The 23,092-nt window shown below is 31.7% G+C and overlaps 2 protein-coding genes across 4 annotated transcripts in view; both read left to right on the forward strand.

The window, feature by feature from the left end:
* Positions 1–1,821: 1,821 nt before the first annotated feature.
* The window catches only part of LOC118187976 (insulin-induced gene 2 protein-like), an 87,252-nt gene continuing 65,981 nt past the window's right edge, over positions 1,822–23,092 (forward strand). The window contains exons 1-2 of one of the 3 annotated variants that reach the window (XM_085810803.1): positions 1,822–2,105; positions 17,545–17,731. Coding sequence is in view for 1 of the 3 variants with exons in the window: in XM_085810801.1 (XP_085666927.1) it covers positions 2,026–2,105 (80 nt within the window). In the remaining 2 variants the exon portion in view is untranslated. The remainder of the gene's footprint in view (positions 2,106–17,544; positions 17,732–23,092) is intronic. The other 2 variants (XM_085810802.1, XM_085810801.1) reach the window with 2 other exon arrangements.
* LOC146998486 (uncharacterized) lies at positions 2,945–6,083 on the forward strand. Its single transcript, XM_085810308.1, has one exon. The coding sequence runs from the start codon at positions 5,564–5,566 to the stop codon at positions 6,065–6,067; it is 504 nt and encodes a 167-aa protein (XP_085666434.1). The 5' UTR covers positions 2,945–5,563; the 3' UTR covers positions 6,068–6,083.

Here is a 23,092-nt window from a genome sequence, read left to right on the forward strand (position 1 = left end):
CGTGAATTTTAAAATGTTCAAGTTCTTTGGTAGTGGAATTATTACTGTTTTTGCTGTTTGAGATTTTTTTAATGTGAGATCTATGGTTGTTAATTCTAATATTAAGAGGATTCTTAGTTTGTCCCATGTAAACTAGATTTCATCTATTGCATGTAATACAGTAAATGAAATTAAATGTTTTTCATAGTGTCTGTTGTTTATTTTTTGTAGGGTTGAGAGGAGTATCATCATGTTTACATGCTAATCAGTTGGAACTCTGACATTCCTTTATTTCAATATTCTTTTTACGAGCAACAATTAAAAGTACAACTATAACCAGAAGGCCATGTAAACTTTACATTTAATCAAGCAAATAAGAAAGAATTATAATTATAAGAAAAACACTACATGGAAGAATTACATGTCAAAAGTAATAAAGGTAACATAAAGCAGTTACTCTTGGATAAGAGGAAAAGTTATGTCCATGTAAAAATCTGTCGAATCTCTTTAACTAACGGTTCAGATGTTAGATGTTTCAATTTTTTTTTACTGTTGCCATTTAGCGTTAGGTTTTACAACCCTTTTCTTTGTGATGTTAGTTTTAATCCCTAAATTTGTAAAACTATAAAAATAGTATAAGCGCTAATGGCTGCTTATTGTATTTTATAATTACAAAGCAATTCTTTTGAAAACAAAATTTGAACATGCCTAGTATTTTCGCGCATTAAGCTGCAGAAAAAATATCATTAAAGACATAAAGTAAGAAATTTAGAACTAATTTTTCACAAAGACCAAAAATTGAAATTCATAATTAATAAATTTCATATAATTTTATAAATGCAACAAAGAATTTTAAAAAGTTAAAACCAAAACTTTTCAAACAAGCAATTTCCTATTTAAAAAAAATCAATGCAATTTAAAGAAAAATGAACAAACACAGAAGAGGAGTTCAATCAACTTCAGTGCTACTTCTTCAGGGAGATAGGAACACTGAAATCAATTGTGATCTATCTTCTACAAAAATCCTTGCTTTTCTGTATCCAGAATTAGCCGATGAACCATTTCAATGTCTTTTAATTATATACAGGGCCTTAATTTCTAAAATTAGAAGTGCCAGAGCCCTATGGAAAACCGTCAGCAAAGAAGAAAATAAATAAGTAAATAAAATGATTATTAAAATCATTAATAATTTAAAAATCAAATAGTCAATTATTATCAAATTAATTAATTATTACCTAATTAATATTAATAATTAATATTTATCGATTATTATTTAATTGAACAAATAATTAATTATACTTATTAAAACAGTTAAGTAATTAAAATAAAATGTAGAGATAAATTAAAATTTAATGAGCGATTTGTAATATAATTTTATTGCAAAAAATAAAATTTTCGAGGTCAAATTTCTACTGAAGTTATTTAGTTATATAAAAGAAAGAAACTAAGAAGTACCGGAGCCGGGCTCCGGTGGGGTTCGGCGCAATTTAAGCTTTGATTATATATATATTTCATATCAATTTATTATTTTATTTTGAATATATATATTGAATATATATATATATATATATATATACACATATCTCTCTCTCTCTCTCTGTATATATATTTATATATAGTACCTTCGGGAGCGTATCGCAGCTGAAGAACATGGAGAAACAATATTTCTTTGTCAGTGACAGATAGATCAAGAAAGATAATCAAAGAAGAAAACAAATGTCAAAAGCTAAAATTCCTTTTCATTGGCTATGTGCGTGTCTCAGTTCTGTTGTATGCTGCTTTCTAATTGGCTTGCTTCTATCGCCCGTTTGTTAGGAAGAGATGAATTTGCGCTAAGCACCGTACGATAGTGGCGTGTTTATGGTGCGACAATTAGAGCATAGCTTACTGACAGCGGAGGCTGGATTGTGTACTCTGTGCTTTGTTGCTTTTGCATATGGGTGGCAATTACGACCGCGAAACGAAAGCGGTTAAGAATGTTTTGGACACTTTCTTAAATTGTAAATGTTCTGCTGTGTAAAATGCTGAAAAGCCAGTTAAAATGCAATGTTTTTATATTTTATTTGTAACTTTATACAATTTGACTGCTGTTTTTATTACAAATTAATCCTTGAATGTTATTTAAGGTAAGGGTTTTGATTTAACGTAATTTATGTCAGATTTTTAAATTTGCTTTTGCATATACTGTGCTAATATTCTTTGCTTAAAGTTAATTTGTATAAGTCCTCTTCCTTCTCTAATTTTCTATTGGTTATGTTTGTTAATTAAAAAGAAAAGTGTTATTTAAAAAGCAGTTGGGGGTTGCTTTAACTGAACTAAACCGAATTGTCATTATTTTACTTTTGCAACCACGTTATGCAAAATAAGATTTTAATATTTAGTGTTATAAAATTCTTTTGTTTTTATCTCAGTACCCATCATTTAAAAATTAAGGGGCAAAATGCATCTTTTAAGTTAGTATAGATTTATTATACAATTATCAGTTTCGAGCTTGAAATACTTCCTTTTCAAGGAATGAAAAGTTTATCTTAAAGAAGAAAGACATACGCAGTATGTAGTATTTATAGAATTTGTATATAAAACCTGTATAAGTTTTTTTGTTTGTTTGTCTTTCTTAATTTATATTTTACTTTGGCAGATACTGCTTTGCTCCTAACCATAATTTATTTCATAGAAATTTTCATATTATTTAGTTATGATGCTTCAAAATGTTTCATACCATTTTGAAATTTCTCAATTAAATAACATAAATTTAATTATTATATTTTATAATTTTATTATATATATATATATAAATAATTTTAGTTATTTTTATCTCTTTTGTATTATTTTAAATTTAATTTATGTAAATTTTTAGTTTAATTCTAAATATAATATATTAGTGATCATAAAAACCTGATGTATTACTTTTAAATTTAATCTTTTGTTCTGAAATTTTGAAAAAAAATAAAAAATAAATAAATAAAATAAAATAAAAATAGTGATTGATAGTTTTGCAAGTGTGAAAAATGTAAATTTTGACAGGAAAAAGGTGCTTTGTTACGCAAATGAAAAAAAATTATTTTTAGAAAAAAAGCAGATACGTTATAAAGGTATACAGCAAATGTTATCAGGTGAAAACAATTTTCAAAACATATATAAAGCATTACACACACACACAAACACACACACACACACATATATACAAATGTGTAAATGTTTTCAAAATTTTATATATATACATACATGTGTAAATATATAGTATACATGTGATGTTTTTAAGTTATGTATTGTATATTTTTAAGCATGGTATTACATGTGATATTAGTCGTGATGGTTGAGTGGACAGATAAACAAATGATGTTGACACGAATGAATTTTGAAGAAGTCCCAAGCTTTATTTCATGCATATAAAACCATCTTAGTAGATATTTATCTAATCATAATGAAGTACAGTAAATCCTATAAACAATGATTTTAAATGCAAGACGTAGGCATTTGAGAAGTGAAGCGGCATGAGGTTGCCAGAGTAAGAGACAAGTTATGATTAGTTAATTTGATGTTGTTATATAACATAGAAGGATCTCGAATCTGAGAGAACAGATGAATTTAGGGTAAGAGCACCAAATCTAGAATCATTAATGTTGAGGTCACCAATTATTTTTAAAGCTGCTATCGTATTTTCTTAGTTAAAAGTATATTTACGGGTACCCCTTGGCAAAAATTGGCGATTTGTAGCTGCAAATGGATAGGGAGTTTGTGCCATTCTTTGACTTGTTATTTTGGCTTTGTGTAGTGCCGATTTTAACTCCAAAAATCACCGCCACACTAAGACAAAATAACAAGTAAAAGAATTGGACAAACTTGGTATCCATGTACACATTGACCTATTTTCACTTTAAAAAATCATCACAGGATTGCACAAACTTGGCATTGTGCACTTCCTTGACTTTATCCATGTACACGTCAACGTATTTTCACTTTAAAAAACTCAGAATTGCATAAAGCATTTCACACTCCCTTGACTTTTTCCATGTACACATTGATATATTTTCACTTAAAAAGTGAAAGAAGTCAATTCTACAGTAGAGGCAATCAAAAAATACGCAATCTCGTTAAACTACATTTTAAACCAAACAATAAAATAACAAAAAAGGAAAAAACCTCTTGTGCATCTATGGTGTGTGTGATTATGGCAAAGCCTCGAGGGCTATCTTCCTAAGGGAAGGGATGCCTTCGTGGAGGACTTTCTAAGGGAAACTGGCTCGTATACACATTACACATGGGGAAAACCATGAAAACGCCCATACAGCCAGCTCGTTCATGGTATTCGAACCACCAGTGTTCAGCGACATTACTGCTCGGCCGCTGGTGGGCTCTTGTGCATCTAAGCAATACACAAAGCAAATATCCACTTATCTTATTTAGAAATTTTTTCGTCTTCAGACTGTGGCACACAAAATTCTTTAACAGCATCCAAAAACTTCCTAAAATTATCTGAACTCGAATCCGTAAATTGGCATTGCCACATGAATTCACAAAAGTGAGAGTCAAAAATATCTTCCGTAGTTACGGGACTGTCCGGAAAATGGCTACTAAGTTAATCTTCATTTACACACCAGTCAATTAATGCCAGTTATTTTTTATAAGCTTTTTTTTTTTTTTTTTTTTTTCCACAGTGGAGGCAAACAAAAAATACGTAATCTCGTTAAACTACATTTTAAACCAAACAATAAAATAACAAAAAAGGAGTTTCCACTATCGTAGGTTAAAGAAGAAAATGATCTGTACAGATAAGCTACTGGTGCTGGTTGAAAATTTCTCCGTGCTTGATTTTGAGGAGTATAGCAGTGAGCAGGAAACAACCGTGGAGCATGATACCTAGACTGGTAAAATCTTCGTTGAAAAACATTTTGTGGTACATGTGGTCTTGGCGTTAAGAATTTTTGTGTTTGATTAAGTTCTCTCACTGAATTTAAGGTAAATGACTAGCTGTCATAATCCAGTCATTTAGATTTGTAAAATTTTGCACAGTGAACAACATTTTCTGCTGCTTGGGAAGATGCCAATTCATTGCGTTAATTGCTATTTCGTTATTTAATTTTAAACTTGATGCCAATTTAAATTTTTGTTGATAGTATCTGTGAATGTCATTAAATTTAGAGTAAGTGATATTAATAAAATCATTGAAGGTAACAGTTTCCCTGCGGCAAAATACGTTAAAAATTTATTCTTGATATCTTTCCAATCGAAATCCCCACACTCTTCTAAAAAATGATTAAGGCCTCACCATATTCGGAGTATTTTCGGAGGCATTCCGAAAATAAACTCACTTCCAAAAGTTAAGCAGAGAAAGGAAAATGTTAATTTCCGAAAGCCAATCAGAATTGAAGAGAATGCAATTCGCTGTTGAGGTAAATGGAAGTATGCGAATATGTTAGGTAATGCTACATATATGTGGCAACACACTAGTAGCTGGTCAAACTGAAATGAAGTAATTATCAGTTGATGCTGGTCTGGAATAAACAATGTGCTATGTGAGAGTGTTGTAATGAACTTAATTATAGATCAATAAGTATTAATATGATTAAAACATGGCGTAGTCATGTGGAATAGTATTACAACTAATTGCCAGGCAATCCTTTTGGTTGTTTTTCCTCTCAGCAGACGCAAGATGGAATTTTGTCGCCCTCCGCAAGGCCTAAGTTTCGAAGGCAATGTGGCCGAAAACTGGGGCAGATTCAAGCAGCTGTTCCAGATTTATATGAAAGCTTCAGGAAATGCTTCAAAAGATTCAGATGTGAAAGTTGCTTTATTTTTAAATGCCACTGGTGAGGAAGCAGTTGAAGTGTTCAACTCGCTCAATCTTTCAACAGGAGATCAGGGTAACTATCAAAAAGTGCTTGAGAGGTTTGAAGCTTTCACGATGCCTAGAACAAATGTTGTGGTGGAGAGATTTTTATTCAATAAGAGAAAACAAGAAGAAGGGGAACTTTTTGATTATTCCGTGACTGACCTGAAAAAACTTGCAAAATCTTGCGAATTTGGTGAGCAGAGTGACTCTGTCATACATGATCGCATTGACCTTGGAGTATCAGATGCCAGTTGACAGGAGAGGATGCTGCGAAAAAATAATCTGAGTTTGGAAAAAGCAATTGAATTAAGAAAAGCAGCTGAATTGAGCAAAGCTCGTGCTCAAACGTTAAGAGAACGCAATGTTGACAGCATAACTAGAGGAAAAGTGAAGCAACATCTGGCAGGAGGAGCCAATGCAGCTTTAGCAGTGAGGAAGCACAGAGGATCCATCCTCTGTGCTTCTGTGATGCACATCCTCTGCCTCTGTGATGACGCTTCAAATACTGAGACATCTTTATGTAAAAAATGCAACAGACATCACGTTAATGGACAGTGTCCGGCATATGGAAAAAAATGCTTTAATTGTGGCAAACTAAATCACTTTTCGACTATTTGCAGACTGAAGCATGTCCAAAATGTTTCTCAGCATGATAACGCAGATGTGTATAGGGAATCTGATAATGAATTCTTCGTGAATTCCATAAATGTTCAAAGAACTAAAAGTGTGTGCTCAACATCCTCTACAAAAGAGTGGACTAAAACTATAATTGTTGAAGGGACAACTGTGACTTTTAAGTTGGACACAGGGTCTGAAGTGAAAAATTTATGAAACACTTGAGTGCTAAGAACTCTAATCTTATTTTAAACAAGTGTAATGTTGTATTAGAAGCATTTGGGGGGGGGTCCAAGGTTAAACCTGATGTGTCATTAATGTGACAATGTTCCTCAGATGGTGTGGATCATACTCTAGAGTTTTTAATTGTTTCTAGCAAGCATATACGTCCATTATTAGGAATTGATGCATGTGTTAAACTTAATTTGATTCAGTTTATAAATAAAGTTGGAATATCAATTATAGGCAAGTTGGATCAGTATACAATTGTTTTACCTCCATCTAAAGATCAATTTATTATTAATAATTCAGAAGTGTTTGAAGGTGTGGAGAAATTTAGTGGATTGTGTAAAATCATGGTTGATGATCAGATAGCTCCTGTAGTGAGACCATCACGTACAGTACCACTTAATTTAAAACCTAAACTTGAATTAAAATTAAGCAAATTGGAGAGACAGGGCATTATTGCAAAAGTTGATCAACCTTTGAACTGGGTTAGCAATTTAGTAATAATTGAAAAAGCTAATGGATCCTTAAGAATATGCCTTGATCCTCAAGATCTTAACAAAGCCATAAAAAGAGAACATGTGTTGATTCCAACAATTGAGGAGATTTTACCAAAGCTATGTAATAAATCAATTTACTCTGTTTTGGACTTAAAGGATGGGTTTTTTCAAATAGCGTTAGATGGAAATAGTAGTGATCTTTGTACTTTTAGCACACCATTTGGATGTTATAAATTCTTAAGACTTCCAATGGGTATTTCCTGTGCACCTGAAATTTTTCAGAAACGCAATCTTGAAAACAAATATACCAGGTAATATACCAGGAGTATTGGTCTATTTTGATGACATCCTCATTGCTGCTAGCACTATACAAGAACATGATAAAATTTTAACAGAGCTAAAAAACTCAATATTAAATTCAACAAGCAAAAACTTCAATATAGGGTTAGTGAGGTAAAATATTTAGGTCATTTATTTAATGCATCAGGCATGCGACCTGATCCTGATCGAATTAATGCCATTACTGAGTTATAGGAACCTCAGAATAAGCATGAATTACAGCGTGTTTTGGGAATGTGTAATTATTTGAGAAATTTGAACCGCATTTTTCACAGAAAACAGCCATATTAAGGGAACTTTTGAAAAACAAAGTAGAATGGCAGTGGTTACAGCTGCATTCTAAAGCATTCAGCGAATTAAAAAAAAAAAATTAATTTCCAATGCACCTGTGTTAGGAATATTTGATAGCAGTAAACCTATAACTATACAGGCAGATAGATCTAAAGATGGGTTAGGCTGCTGCTTATTGCAGAATGGGCAACCAATTGCTTTTTCGTCTCAGAGTTTAAATAATGCAGAAAAACACTATACTCAGATTGAGAAAGAATTTCTTAGTATTTTATTTGCTGCTAATAAATTTCACTATTACATTTATGGTAGAGAGGTAGAAGTGCTTACTGATCATAAACCATTAGTTTCAATTTCTGAACAAAAATATTGCTAATGTGTTGTCAAATATATTGCAAAGGATAAAAATTAAGCTGTTAAAATATAACTTAAATATTTGCCTGGGAAATATATGTATATTGCAGATTTACTGTCACGTTCCTTTACTGATACATACACAAATAAAAACATGGATATGACAGTGATTGTTCATACAATAACAAAACAACTGCAAATGTCCAAGAGGAATGCAGGGAAAAGGGAATTTCAGAAAGCTACATTAGAAGATGAAGGGTTAATGTTAGTGAAAGAATATTGGCAAAATGGATGGCCTTTGAGTGTTGATAAAGTTCCTAAAGAAGTAAGATCTTATTTTAAATTAAAAAATGAGATGAGTATTGAAAAAGATTTAGTTTTTTTTTAATAATCGAATTGTAGTACCTGTTGCATTAAGAAAGTGTATGTTAACATTATTGCATGAAGCTCACTGTGAGACTGAAAAATCAAAAGCTAGGGCTTGACAAGTACTATTTTGGCCAGGAATCAACAGTGACATTGAGAATATGATTTCTAAATGCCTAATTTGTGATAGGTTCAGGCCTTAAACAGTAAAAGAACCTCTTGTTTCTCATGAAATTTCTAGTTTACATTATGAAAAGGTTGGTGCTGATATCTGTGAGTATGCAGGGAAAAGTTATCTAGTAATAGGCAGTTACTTAACTAAATGAGTAGACATAATTCCTCTAAAAAATAAAAATGCAGTGGAAGTTACTAGTAAATTGAAATCGATATTTGCAACACCTGGAATACCCCAAACTTTAATTTCTGATAACATACCAGTAGATAAAAAATGGGGATTCACCTGCACTGGGTGTGGGCGTGGTCAATGACATCACACAGAGGGTGGGGGCAAAGGCAATGTCATCACACTAGGAGGCGTGGTCACGAGTGGAGTTGAGGTGTTGGTAGATTGCTGATTGAGTTGTAGACCTCCTGCTTCTCATTTAAAGTTAGTTTTTTTTTAAATTGGCAACGGGGTCATGGCGTCCTCTAGGGATGAAAAATGAAAATAATCTGTTTAGGAATTGGTCATGGCGTCCTCTACGGACGAAAAAAGAAAATAATTTATTTTAGAAATTTCTTTTTTTTTTTAAAAAAAATATTCTATTATTCAAAATGTAGAATTGAACTCTCAAACATATCATCTCACCAGCTCAGTAGTTTGAAGATTTTAACCACTAAGCTGATGTGATACATTCAGATTCAGGTAAAAAAGCCTATTTAAGAAAATGGAATTTGAATCGACTCATCAATTTATTCTGATACTTTTATCCTTTCTAGTTTTCCATGAAACTTTAATTTATTTCTCAGGTTTTCTGTTTTCATAATAACATATTCATTTACTGTCATATTTTTTTGATACTTAACGTTTCTAATTTGTAATATTTTATTTAATTACCACATACTATTTTTTATCATACCTTTCATAAATTTCAGCATACCCTGATTTTTAACTTATGTGTTATATTTCACAAACGTTCCCGCACATGCTGTTTATTTGTTACATTACTTAATTTTAGATGCAATTTCACACTTTTTTTAACGTTATAATGTTCAATATATTCTGAATTTTAACTTCATTCACTTTTTTAAAACATTCTAGTATTCTATACACACTTTAACTTAGTGGTATGAAATTGTATTTAAAAAGAAATGTTTATTTTTCGTAATCTTAGTTCTTTTACTAAATTTTCTACAAAATTTCTAATTTCTTTCACATGTTCAACAATATCTTCCTTACATTACCGAATATTTTTAAAAAAAACTTAAGTCTATAACTGTTAATTGCTTTTCTTACGTTCATGATTTCCCTTCTGTGTTTATATTTCTTAATTCTAGCTTAACTTATTTATTATAACATTTTTATTTGTCTCATCACTCGTAATTCCCACATTTTATCCCTTTTTATTCATTTTAACGATATGGATTGTTTTCATTTACTCCATATTCAAATATTTCCTTGCAATTTTTAAAATACTTGTTTTATTCCTCGATCATAATAGATCATCTACAATTTTTACTCAGAAATTTCCATTCACAACTTTACAGTTTAATACCATTTATATCTAAATGTATTTCTTTCTCATATAGTTTTATGGTCTTCAAAGTGTCTAACATCATGTTCAGTTTTAAATCCCGATTACCTTTAAGTGTGTTGATAATTTTCATTTCTAATTTTACAACCACGTTCAGTGTTTCATCCACATATACCAAAATATTTCTTACATCTTCTGATATTTAGTCTATGTCATATTTCAGTACTTCAAATGAATTTACACTGCTCACACTAATATTTTTTCATGTTTTAGAGACACTGACTGTACAAATTTTACTATTTTTCCTACACTAATTACATCTATGTCAGCACTCATGATAAACTAGCAATTGTTTTGCATCACATGCATAAAGAAATTCTTAAAACCAACTTTTTCAATATCGTACTCAAATTACTGTTTTCCAGATGGGAATTACCAGTATTCTTTAGTTTTACTCTGTTACATCTTTTTAAATTTTAATATCTGACTTTTAATTCTAATATACATCTTTTGAACAGTTTTTTCTTTTAATGATAGCCTTACCTTATCTGTTCAAATTAATTCTTTCATTCACCTTCTTTACTACCTTTCAGTACCTTCATAATTCACTATGCAAACGCAATCTCTTTCACTGACATTCTGTTTCATAATACTAAAAGTTTCCTTAATTGACAAAAAGCAAATTATTTCTCATTTCAAAATAGAACTACTATATTTTCGCACGAACATTACCTTCATCCATTCAAGACGCCCCTTAACCTGTAACTGATGTAGCGATAGGAAAGGAGACTCTTATCATATGCTCTTTCGACATTTGAGGTTTTTAGAACTTCTTTGGCAAGTATATCAGTACCATCAGAAAATATACTTGACATTTTTACCCAGTTTAAAGGCAACATACTGTTATAAGAAGGGTTTTAGTTAAATTTATCAGACAAATAAACACATTTTGTGCTAAATAGGCATAAACATTTAGATTCAGAATATTTCTTTTTAATCCGATGTAAGACTTGAATTTCATTCATGATACGGATTGTCTCTTCATTTTCTTTTTGTTTACCTTACACTAATAGAAAATATTTATTTTACAAGTTCAGCTTTTAACGAAATAAAAACTACGATACACCTGCTGTTTTTAAGAAAAGGAACTTTGATATATTTCTGGAAATGTAAATGCTTTTAAAGTTTTCTTTCAATAACGTTGATTTTCATTACTTTACTAACTTCAATAATTCTCTTATTAGCTAATATGAATGAAAGAAGATTGTCAAAAATGTGACACAGTATAATTCTTACCAAAATACGTACCTTTACCAGCATACAGAGATTACTGATTGAAATGAAGAAAGGTACAGATATTTTACTACAATCTACATTAAATTAAAAAAATATTTAAACTTTCATACATTCCAAAGAATAAACGAAAACTCAATAGATATTGTCATGTTTGTATATATGAGATAAAATATGTTTTATGAATGGTATTTAAAGTAATGCTGAGAACTTCATAAAAGCGAACATTCACTATGTTAATACACATATCATCAGTTATTTACATTAATCAATGTAATATTAATCATTACATATACTATATGCATATATATTTAAAGTTTAATTGTCTTACAATTGAATAATTAACTATTGAGAGAAAGAGGTTCATATCTTACACTATTTAATTCACATGGAACAAATTTTTCCATCAACCACATTGAACCACGTTTATTAAATTCGCCAAAGCTCTTTTATTTCTGCATTTTCGCACTCACGACACATTTTAAATGTAACTATTGATTACCATTTCAAACACCGATATCATAACTCAGTGTAAAACTACACCATAACTCATTTTTTTTCCCTACTAACTACAATTTTATATATTCAAGAAGTACATTTAAGACATGATCATTTTCTGTGTTCTAGAAAATCAATTCAATTGCGAACATACTATTAAGAGTTGCGATTTTAGAAGACTTGCATGTATTAACGATGTCAACGTTATCACGATAACGTGAAGTCTACAGCGCTTATCAAGGATCTTCCTTCACTTCTGTATGTACTGTCAAACTTGGAATAGCAACAACAACCTTAAGATAATAGATTCTTTTGCATATGATTATCAGAGTTTTAGAAATTTTCCATTACTCTATCATGATAAGTGGATGATGCTTTTAAGATTCTCCTTATGCATATATGTAATATCGAGGTTCAGAATAACAACATTAGGACACTATAACTCTTTCCCACTATCCTATCATGATTATTTTTACACATATGATGCCGGAAAGACTGGCTTCACAAACAAGACATGACAAGAATGTATTACGATAAGTGTTGATGAAATCATTTCATTAATGTATTTTTTAGATAATTTTTGCTATTTAAGAATGCTACGTATTTCTATATCATTCAGAATTGTCGTTAGATTCAAAAGCGAATATGAGGAATATATGTGATACAGAGTTAAATGTGGAATTATACGAAGAATTTTATTCACGAAATGAAGCTGATATTTTGCTAGATGAACTATCAAATTATAATTTTAAAAATATTAGTTTTGAAATTAATGGGACTTAGTATGTTCCATGAAGAAAAGTACTCGGTTTTGGTGATGAAGGACTTAGTTACGAATTCTCTGGAACGAGCATTTGTGCAGAACCATGGACTCAAACTCTTCTAAATGTAAAAGATTATGTTGAAACGATAACTGGCAAAAAATATAATTTTGCTTTATTGAACTATTATCCTGACGGAGTGGCGAAAATTTCAACGCATAAAGACAATGAAACTTGTCTCGAACCTGAAAGTGATATACCTATCATCAGTTTAGGTGCAAAACGTCAAATGGTATTTACCAGGCGAAATTTCACATCTCGAAGCGTGGACGTAACTCATGGAACTCTCCTTGTAATGAAACCCCCCAACGAATCAATTTTGGATGCATGGAATACCCTCTCAACCTGACGTTAAAGATCCTAGAATTAGTATCACATTCCGAAACATAAAAATTTTGAAAATTAAAAAACGACGCTTAGAAGATAATGAGGATGAACTTCCAGAGGATGACTGGTTTGCCCACTATATGAAATCTGTTCCTGTAAATACCTTCATGCCGAATAATTGAGAACAGAAAAAAGAAAGTTTGAAGTTGATTGCACAGTGGACTCTTGGTTGGGGATATTTTGTGTCCGTAAATCAGTTTGAAAACAGAATGAACATTCATCTACGTGAATGTGTGGAACAAGATAAAATATTATACCCTACTACACGCGGTGTTACTCCTGCAACATGGCAAGAATTTTCCTCAAAAATATATGAATTTAATCTTGTCTATATGAGTGCCAGCATCATTTGCAATAATGAGTTGGTCGTTTTCAACAAAGAAGGTGTGTGTATTTTTCAACAAGTTTTTAAACAAGATGAAAATTCTTTTAAACTAAAACCTACATACCTAAAAGTAAACTGTGATATTTTTAAAAAGTTGAAAGAAATTATTCCAGATGTATCTAATACTTTATATAAAAGTATTTTTGAAATTATTTTACCGTTGTAAATCAAATGTAAAAACAATTGCTCGGATATGGTAAGTGATGATGATGAACTTTTTAAAGAACTCATAAACTCTATCAAGACTGAATTAAATTCAGTGATTAAAAAACTATTTAAATGCGAAGGTTGCATTGTAAATCATCCTTCACAAACAAGACATGATTGCATTATAATAAGTGTTGATAATAGAATTAAATATATTGGTGAAGATATATTTTTATGTATTAATTTAAAAAATATAAGAGATTCTTTAAGGCAGAAAAAAATTTTTCATTTATTTTGTGATAGGTTTTTTTGAATCAAAATGTTATGAAGATTATAAAAATGCATTAATATAAGTACAGCTATTCTATTTAAATTTCTGCATTTGTTTGATGTTATGACTATTTTTTTCCTTATGTTTTTTTTAATAGAAATATATTGAAATTTTAGTTTTAATTTTAAAGCAAACATGTATATCAAATGTCAGTAAATGGATATTGCTGTTAATTTGATGTTAATTAATGTAAGAAAATTCTAAGTATATTTTATGTGTAATACAGAAACTTGTTCTTTGGAAATAAATAAATGTATTTAAATAGAAAAGCTTCTTGGTGAAATGAATGTATTTTTATTTTTTATAACAATTTTTTTAAGTATTGTATGTTTACAGTGCAGTATATGCTTTTCAACACGAGTGATTCACTCGTGTTGAAAATTTAAGAGTTTATGAAGTGATTATTCGCTGAACTTATGTGATATATTTGTAAGGTATCTTGAATACGAGTAATCTGAAGAGATATTTGAAATCTCATGAAAGAAACATCAGATGTAGTGTTCAATGTGGTTGATGGAAAAATTTGTTCCATGTGAATTAAATAGTGTAAGATATGAACCTCTTTCTCTCAATAGTTAATTATTCAATTGTAAGACAATTAAACTTTAAATATATATGCATATAGTATATGTAATGATTAATATTACATTGATTAATGTAAATAACTGATGATATGTGTATTAACATAGTGAATGTTCGCTTTTATGAAGTTCTCAGCATTACTTTAAATACCATTCATAAAACATATTTTATCTCATGTGGTTGTAAAATTAGAAATGAAAATTATCAACACACTTAAAGGTAATCGGGATTTAAAACTGAACATGATGTTAGACACTTTGAAGACCATAAAACTATATGAGAAAGAAATACATTTAGATATAAATGGTATTAAACTGTAAAGTTGTGAATGGAAATTTCTGAGTAAAAATTGTAGATGATCTATTATGATCGAGGAATAAAACAAGTATTTTAAAAATTGCAAGGAAATATTTGAATGACAATATCTATTGAGTTTTCGTTTATTCTTTGGAATGTATGAAAGTTTAAATATTTTTTTAATTTAATGTAGATTGTAGTAAAATATCTGTACCTTTTTTCATTTCAATCAGTAATCTCTGTATGCTGGTAAAGGTACGTATCTTGGTAAGAATTATACTGTGTCACATTTTTGACAATCTTCTTTCATTCATATTAGCTAATAAGAGAATTATTGAAGTTAGTAAAGTAATGAAAATCAACGTTATTGAAAGAAAACTCTAAAAGCATTTACATTTCCAGAAATATATCAAAGTTCCTTTTCTTAAAAACAGCAGGTGTATCGTAGTTTTTATTTCGTTAAAAGCTGAACTTGTAAAATAAATATTTTCTATTAGTGTAAGGTAAACAAAAAGAAAATGAAGAGACAATCCGTATCATGAATGAAATTCAAGTCTTACATCGGATTAAAAAGAAATATTCTGAATCTAAATGTTTATGCCTATTTAGCACAAAATGTGTTTATTTGTCTGATAAATTTAACTAAAACCCTTCTTATAACAGTATGTTGCCTTTAAACTGGGTAAAAATGTCAAGTATATTTTCTGATGGTACTGATATACTTGCCAAAGAAGTTCTAAAAACCTCAAATGTCGAAAGAGCATATGATAAGAGTCTCCTTTCCTATCGCTACATCAGTTACAGGTTAAGGGGCGTCTTGAATGGATGAAGGTAATGTTCGTGCGAAAATATAGTAGTTCTATTTTGAAATGAGAAATAATTTGCTTTTTGTCAATTAAGGAAACTTTTAGTATTATGAAACAGAATGTCAGTGAAAGAGATTGCGTTTGCATAGTGAATTATGAAGGTACTGAAAGGTAGTAAAGAAGGTGAATGAAAGAATTAATTTGAACAGATAAGGTAAGGCTATCATTAAAAGAAAAAACTGTTCAAAAGATGTATATTAGAATTAAAAGTAAGATGTTAAAATTTAAAAAGATGTAACAGAGTAAAACTAAAGAATACTGGTAATTCCCAACTGGAAAACAGTAATTTGAGTACGATATTGAAAAAGTTGGTTTTAAGAATTTCTTTATGCATGTGATGCAAAACAATTGCTAGTTTATCATGAGTGCTGACATAGATGTAATTAGTGTAGGAAAAATAGTAAAATTTGTACAGTCAGTGTCTCTAAAACATGAAAAAATATTAGTGTGAGCAGTGTAAATTCATTTGAAGTACTGAAATATGACATAGACTAAATATCAGAAGATGTAAGAAATATTTTGGTATATGTGGATGAAACACTGAACGTGGTTGTAAAATTAGAAATGAAAATTATCAACACACTTAAAGGTAATCGGGATTTAAAACTGAACATGATGTTAGACACTTTGAAGACCATAAAACTATATGAGAAAGAAATACATTTAGATATAAATGGTATTAAACTGTAAAGTTGTGAATGGAAATTTCTGAGTAAAAATTGTAGATGATCTATTATGATCGAGGAATAAAACAAGTATTTTAAAAATTGCAAGGAAATATTTGAATATGGAGTAAATGAAAACAATCCATATCGTTAAAATGAATAAAAAGGGATAAAATGTGGGAATTACGAGTGATGAGACAAATAAAAATGTTATAATAAATAAGTTAAGCTAGAATTAAGAAATATAAACACAGAAGGGAAATCATGAACGTAAGAAAAGCAATTAACAGTTATAGACTTAATTTTTTTTAAAAAATATTCGGTAATGTAAGGAAGATATTGTTGAACATGTGAAAGAAATTAGAAATTTTGTAGAAAATTTAGTAAAAGAACTAAGATTACGAAAAATAAACGTTTCTTTTTAAATACAATTTCATACCACTAAGTTAAAGTGTGTATAGAATACTAGAATGTTTTAAAAAAGTGAATGAAGTTAAAATTCAGAATATATTGAACATTATAACGTTAAAAAAAGTGTGAAATTGCATCTAAAATTAAGTAATGTAACAAATAAACAGCATGTGCGGGAACGTTTGTGAAATATAACACATAAGTTAAAAATCAGGGTATGCTGAAATTTATGAAAGGTATGAAAGAAAATAGTATGTGGTAATTAAATAAAATATTACAAATTAGAAACGTTAAGTATCAAAAAAATATGACAGTAAATGAATATGTTATTATGAAAACAGAAAACCTGAGAAATAAGTTAAAGTTTCATGGAAAACTAGAAAGGATAAAAGTATCAGAATAAATTGATGAGTCGATTCAAATTCCATTTTCTTAAATAGGCTTTTTTACCTGAATCTGAATGTATCACATCAGCTTAGTGGTTAAAATCTTCAAACTACTGAGCTGGTGAGATGATATGTTTGAGAGTTCAATTCTACATTTTGAATAATAGAATATTTTTTTTAAAAAAAAAAAAGAAATTTCTAAAATAAATTATTTTCTTTTTTCGTCCGTAGAGGACGCCATGACCAATTCCTAAACAGATTATTTTCATTTTTCATCCCTAGAGGACGCCATGACCCCGTTGCCAATTTAAAAAAAACTAACTTTAAATGAGAAGCAGGAGGTCTACAACTCAATCAGAAATCTACCAACACCTCAACTCCACTCGTGACCACGCCTCCTAGTGTGATGACGTTGCCTTTGGCCCCGCCCTCTGTGAGACGTCATTGACCACGCCCACACCCCGTGCAGGTGAACCCCCATTTTTTATCTACTCATACCATTTAATAGTTGGAAAATGAAGAGTTTCGCAAGGGATTGGGGATTTGAAATAATCACTAGCAGTCCTCGATATCCTAAATCTAATGGATTTGCAGAAAAGTTGGTAGGTATAGCTAAGAGTTTATTTAGAAAAGCAGGATTAGAGAAATTAAATGAGGCTTTACTGGAATATAGAAATACTCCAATTTCAGGTATAAATTATCACCAAGTCAAATGCTATTAAGTAGGAATTTAAGAACTGGATTACCAATTACACAAACAGAATTGAAGCCAACTGTTAAAGATCAATATAGAGAAAAGGTGAGGAGTAAGCAGAAACAGGCTAAAATCTATTATGATAAACATGCAAGGCAAAGACCTGAATTTATTCGTGGGGGAAAGGTAATGTTGAGATGGGAAATTAAATGGGAGCCTGCTATAGTTTTAAAAAAGCATTCAACTCCTGGATCATATTGGATTAGAACAAAAGATAATAAGTTAATTAGACAGAATAAATTCCATTTAAGAAAAACTAAAAATCAGAATTTAGTGACATTAGACTATTATGATCTATGTAATGAGAATGAGGAAAATATAAGTAGTGAACATCCAAAAATACATAATGATCCTCACCATCAAAATAATAACAATAATATTGTTACGAATTTGTTATTTAAAAAGCTAATGTTAGTTCAATTATAAATTAAATGGTTTCATTTCCCGCACAGTGCAGCGCGTGACGAATATTAAAAGAAGAAAGCTAAGCCGAAAAATTAAAAATACAAGAGCACGTGCATTTAACATTAAATAAATAAATATGTCTTTTTGATTTCGAGAAAGTACCAGAAAATTCTCATGCGATTTAAAAATCTTATAAAAGGAGGAAAACTTCTCAGTTTCGTAGTAGTTACTTAGTTTGTTGTTGTTTAGAAAACTGCTCTTGTTGATTGTAGCGAATTCGCGGATTAGCTTTCTTTAGCTGTTTTGAATTAAGTTCTATTGAATGTTTGAGTATAGTAAGAAGATAACTACTGTGATATATTGTGATACTGCACAATTATTTGAGGACATTTAATCATATTTGTTGTGATAATAATAAATTTTCTTCATTTTTCATCGGACTTGTGCATTCATTTCGTAACGAAACCGTATTCACGCAACAATTTTTGGTGTCAGGAGTGGGGTTTGAATGCCGATCACAAGAGCGATGGAAGAGCAGTTAAGACAGCTGATAGCCTTTGCTGCATTTAAAGAGGAAATGAAAACGGGCCAGCAAGAGATGAAAGCAGGCCAAGAGAAGATTGAAGCAGGACAGGAAGAGATGAAAAGGGAAATTACCTGCATAATAGAAAATAAATTTGAGGCTATGGAAGGCAGAATGGACGCGGTTGAAAACAAAGTTGGGCAAATTGAAGAAAACATTTCTTCTGTCAAACAACAAATAGAACAGAGAGTTTCGGCCGTAGAACACAAATCGATTATAGAGTTTCTTCTGTGAAAGAGCAAATAAAAGACAGAGTATCGGCTGTGGAACAACAAATAGGTTACAGAGTTGATTCGGTCAAAGAAGAAATAGAAGGAAGAGTTTGTTCCGTTCAAAAACAAATCAAACAACAAATCGATGACCGGGTTTCTGCGGTCGCCAAGGAAGTGGATACTTTAAAGAAATTCGTAGCGACAGCAGGGAGCAATTCGAATGGTTTTAAATTTTTACCAATGCCTGCTTGTCCCTCTCTGAAACTATCTACATATGATGGGAAGACCTCCTGGCAAGTGTATAGGACACAATTTTCTATCGTTTCTGATGCGAATGGATGGGATTCCCAAACTAAGGCCTGTCATCTCGCCGCTTCTCTGAGAGCAGACGCAGCGGATATCCTGCAGACACTTCTCTAAAATCAAAGACTTGACTTCGAAGCTCTATCCGGCGCATTGGAGCTGCGCTTTGGTGAGAAAAGTTTAAACAGCAGGCTTCAATTAAAATCCCGTCAACAGAAGCCCACCGAATCACTCCAGGAACTCGCCACGGATGTAGAAAGGCTGTTCCACCTTGCCTTTACGGAGTGCCCGAGAGAAACCAGGGAAATCCTCTCACTGCAATATTTCATCGATGGCATCCGGGATCCTGAAATACGGAAAGGTCTTCGAATGGCAGCTGTAAAGAACATAAAAAGCGCTCTGTTGTACGCCATGAAGTTCGAGGCAGCCCAGCAAGCAACTGATAGAGATCGCTACCCAGTTAGAGCTGTGCGAGTCCATGAGCCAGTGGATCAACTGATGGCTCGATTAGATGATTTAGCCAGACAAGTCGACGCTTTGTTATGGAATAGGAGCGAGAAGAAAGTGGCTCTAAGGTGTTGGAGATGTGGTAGTGAAGGTCACCTAAGACGGAATTGCAGAACACCCCAGGATACGGAATATAAAGCAGATGATTTTACCAGACAAGTCAGTGGCTTGAGACGAACAGAAGTGAAAAGAAACTAGTTCTAAAGTGCTGGATCTGCGGAGTTGAAGGCCACATACGAAGAAACTGCAGAACACCCCGAGGCACGGAAAATGAGACCATTTCTCAGCAAAGACGCAGGAAACAAATTAATGATCATATCAAGGAACGAATGGAGGTTGCCAGATAATGAAAAACCTTGTTTTAAAGCACTCAAGATTTCTAGAGTGAGTGGCGACAATAACGGACTGTCCATCAATGGAAATATCGATGGAGTTCCTTGCAATATGATCATTGACACAGGAGCTAATGTTACCATCATTAGGAAAGATTTAGCTGAACAGTTTAACGATAAACTTATTTGGACGCCATCCCATGTTACCCTTCAGACTGCATCTGGTGACAAGATCGACATAGCTGGGAAGTTAAACGTGAAAATCACATTTGGAAGTGCTGCCTACCATCACACGGCATATGTGGTGGATATTACAGATCCATGCATACTCAGATTGGACTTTTTAAGGAAATACAATTTTTCCTTAGACTTGAAAAACAAGAAACTGCTTTCAGGATCTGAAGACATGACTATCCATTCTAAGAAGGGATCCTCACCTGGAAATGCCAACGCCTTGTCTGAAAGACCTAGCTCAGAAAGCTGCCGAAATCATACTAGGGTCGAAGAGAAACATCAGACTACCGGTTATTCTCCATCCCAGATGCTCTTCGGTCAAGACCTTCGTCAACAGCCTTGTGACCGCCTGTTTGGTCGCCATTCGGATGCACCTTTATCGCCTGAGGAACACATCCAAGATGTCAAGGCCCGTTTTGAAGTGATGCACCGTTCCACACTAGAGTGAGTGAACTTGGCGACGGCGAAAGTGAAATCCAGATACAACATGAGAGCTACTGGACACAGATTCAAAGAAGGAGACAAGGTGTGGTTGTGGAACCCGATTCAATGAAGAGAACTCGGTCTTAAATTACAGGCACCTTCGGATGGTCCATATACAGTGCTGAACAGACTGAATGACGTCATGGTTTGGATTCGTAAGTCTTCGAACTCTAAACCTAAGGTCGTTCATTACGACAGGTTAGCTCGTTACTATGGACATAGTACGTAATGTAAATAATTGTAAATAGTGTAAGACCGTGGTCCTTTTTTTTTCTAAATGTGTATTTATTATTTGATTTGTATTTTGTATTTGATTTTGATGATTTGTTTTATTTATTGCATTTATTGTTCATGTTGTTTATTATTCTTATGTAATGCTTATTATTGCATTTATACCTTTAGTTGTAAGTTTGGCTTCCTGTCCAGGGATTGTACTGCCCGGGACGTGCAGTCTTTGGGAAGGGGGCAGTGTTACGAATTTGTTATTTAAAAAGCTAATGTTAGTTCAATTATAAATTAAATGGTTTCATTTTCCGCGCAGTGCAGCAAGTGACGAATATTAAAAGAAGAAAGCTAAGCCGGAAAATTAAAAATACAAGAACATGTGCATTTAACATTAAATAAATAAATATGTCTTTTTGATTTCGAGAAAGAACCAGAAAATTCTCGCATGCGATTTAAAAATCTTATAAAAGGAGGAAAATTTCTCAGTTCGTAGTAGTTACTTAGTTTGTTGTTTAGAAAACTGCTCTTGTTGATTGTAGCGAATTCGCGGATTAGCTTTCTTTAGTTGTTTTGCATTAAGTTCTATTGAATGTTTGAGTATACAGTCAAGAGTCGTTAATTCGGACACCCATAATCCGGAATGATCTATAATCCGGACCTCAAAGCTACAAATTTTCTGCGCATGCGCCGATTGACGTATGCACGTAAGACTTTTACATCTGTGAATATGCGTGTGCGCATGCACGTAATACGTTTGTGCTTGCGCGTTTAATGTATAACGGACAGTATAAGCTAAGCTAAAATTATCTAATTCAGTTAATGTTTCAGATTGCATTGTTCCTTAATCTTCGATTTGGATCCGGCTTATTATTTTTTGCGGACTGGTAGAGCAATTTTATAAAAGTAAGCTTGAACTTTCGATTATGTCAAATAGAATTTCCGATATATATTTACTAATATGTAAAGGTTCTACAAAGCGAAAGTATGTTTCGAAGTCCATTAAACAAAAAGTGGAATTGCTGCAAAAAATGGATAAAGGCGTATCGTTCATTTCTCAAACCATTCCGAAATCTGTTTATCAATTTCACGCTGCTCTGCGGCCCCGGGGGGGGGGGAACGCCGAAACGCCGCGGGGTGCAATGAATTGGAAGTTAATCTGTCAGCACTATCCTTATCTTCAGGGCAGATGTTTTTATTTTATTTGGCTTATAATTCCTTACTAAATGTAGTATTTCATCTCGATGTACTCCGTCCTTGATATGATTTAAATCAAATTCCTCATCATTATAATTCGCTTCCGATAGTGAAAATGAAAAAATTTCGATTGACAAATTAGTCGGTATTCTCGACACAGCTGTTATAGGACTTGAACAGCGGAACTTTGAAACTGAAGAAGAAATTATGTCTGTTTATAGAATTAAAGAGAAAGTATTATCACATAAAACGAAGCAACTTAAACAACTTATATTAAAAGAAATGTTTAATAAAGTAAACAAATAAATATTAAGTTTTTTTTTTTTTTTTTTTTTTTTTGGAAATTTTGATACCCTTTAGATCATAATTGTTCTTTATTTCGTAAATTACGGTTTCATATTTTTAATTTTATAATTTCTGCATGCCATCGTACCAGATTTAAACTGATGATCTATAATCCGGAAAAATCGATAATCCGGAATCTCCGAAGTCCCGACGAGTCCGGATTAACGACTTTTGACTGTAGTAAGAAGATAACGACTGTGATATATTGTGATACTGCACGATTATTTGAGGACATTTAATCATATTTGTTGTG

The sequence above is a fragment of the Stegodyphus dumicola genome, chromosome 2 (genome assembly GCF_044657685.1).
Source record: "Stegodyphus dumicola isolate Sdum_Otavi_A_Nest chromosome 2, ASM4465768v1".
In the NCBI taxonomy this organism is placed as follows: Eukaryota; Metazoa; Arthropoda; class Arachnida; order Araneae; family Eresidae; genus Stegodyphus; species Stegodyphus dumicola.